The sequence below is a fragment of the Buceros rhinoceros genome, unplaced genomic scaffold (genome assembly GCF_000710305.1).
Source record: "Buceros rhinoceros silvestris isolate BGI_N320 unplaced genomic scaffold, ASM71030v1 scaffold21391, whole genome shotgun sequence".
In the NCBI taxonomy this organism is placed as follows: domain Eukaryota; kingdom Metazoa; phylum Chordata; class Aves; order Bucerotiformes; family Bucerotidae; genus Buceros; species Buceros rhinoceros.
This window is the reverse complement of record NW_010395130.1, coordinates 26,494-27,632: the sequence shown is the minus strand read 5'-3', so window position 1 is coordinate 27,632 and position 1,139 is coordinate 26,494. Positions and strand designations below refer to the sequence as shown.

Below are 1,139 nucleotides of genomic sequence, written 5' to 3'. Positions count from 1 at the left end.
GGCTTCAGGCAGCCGCAGCGGTGCAGACTGCGGCACAGAAGAGCTGCTTTGCACCAACAGTGGCTCTGCAGCGGTTGTCAGCCCTCGCTCGGTGCCAGGCGTTGGGCAGACGTGCCGTGAGCCAGCGGACCAGCCTGGGGCTTCTTGAGGGCTCCCGCAGCCAGGGCTGGGGCTGCTCCCCAGGCCCTCCCTGCCACGGGCTCTCAGGGGTGTGGAGGTACTCACTGCCTCTGCAGGAGCTGCTGCTGCTGCTGCCGGTAGGACTCAACCAGCTGCTGCGGGACCAGGTCCACCAGCTCCAGGCTCTCCTTTATCTTCATCAGGATCTCGAAGTTCTCCCGGCCTCGCACCTGGAGGAGGGCACAAACCCAGGGCTTCACTTTGTTCCCATCCCACTTCCCACCTTCCTCGTGGCTCTTTTTTCCACCCAGTCACACGAGGTGCAGTGTCACTGTGGCCAGGGACTGCTCTGGGGCCCAGGACCCCCTTGGACATGTGCATCCACGTGTTTGCCTCTGTTCTCCAGGTCCCTGCTCAGCCCTCGTGCCTGGAGGAGACCGTGCAACCCCGTCCTGCCCCACAACCCACCCCGAGGTGTTTCTCAGAGAGGGGACAGTGCCACCACTGTCCTGAGCCAAGCTCTCACCCAACGCAGCTCACCAGCACTTACAGGCACATAATACATCTCCTCCTCGCCATGTCGCCGCTTCTTTACGCCAGTGCCCAGTGCCGGGATGCCCTGCGGGCTCTGCTTGAACGCTGGGGAGGAGAGAGGAGAGGGAGAGCATTGGGTGCTGTCCTTGGGAGGACCCAGCCAGCAGCACCTCGGCTCCCTGCGGGGTTCCAGCTCAAGCTATGCAGGGTGCTGACTGCCCCCCTGGGCTCTGCTCGTCTCCTTTATTAGTAACAACAATGAAGATCAAATAGATCTGGACGTGAAAGCCCTGCCCAGGCAGCTTTGGCTCTGGAGGGACGAGGAGGTGGGTCCTATTTACGAGTTTAGCTGGAAAGGACGAAGCATTGTGCCTGGATGCGGATTTGAGCCTGAACCTCTGCAGCGCAGTGACTTCGGGTGCAGTGGGAACGGAGCTGAGGCAGAAGCAGCGGCGAGGCTTTGAGCGTTGGGGGGTGCAGGTGCT

At 62.0% G+C, this 1,139-nt stretch overlaps 1 protein-coding gene across 2 annotated transcripts in view; it reads right to left on the bottom strand.

Annotated features, from left to right (window-relative positions):
* Positions 1-221: 221 nt before the first annotated feature.
* The window catches only part of TP73 (tumor protein p73), a 23,027-nt gene continuing 22,109 nt past the window's right edge, over positions 222-1,139 (bottom strand). For both annotated transcript variants that reach the window (XM_010145456.1, XM_010145457.1), the window contains 2 exons: positions 671-759; positions 222-350 (listed from right to left, as the gene is read on the bottom strand). In XM_010145456.1, coding sequence (XP_010143758.1) covers positions 222-350; positions 671-759 — 218 coding nt within the window. The remainder of the gene's footprint in view (positions 351-670; positions 760-1,139) is intronic.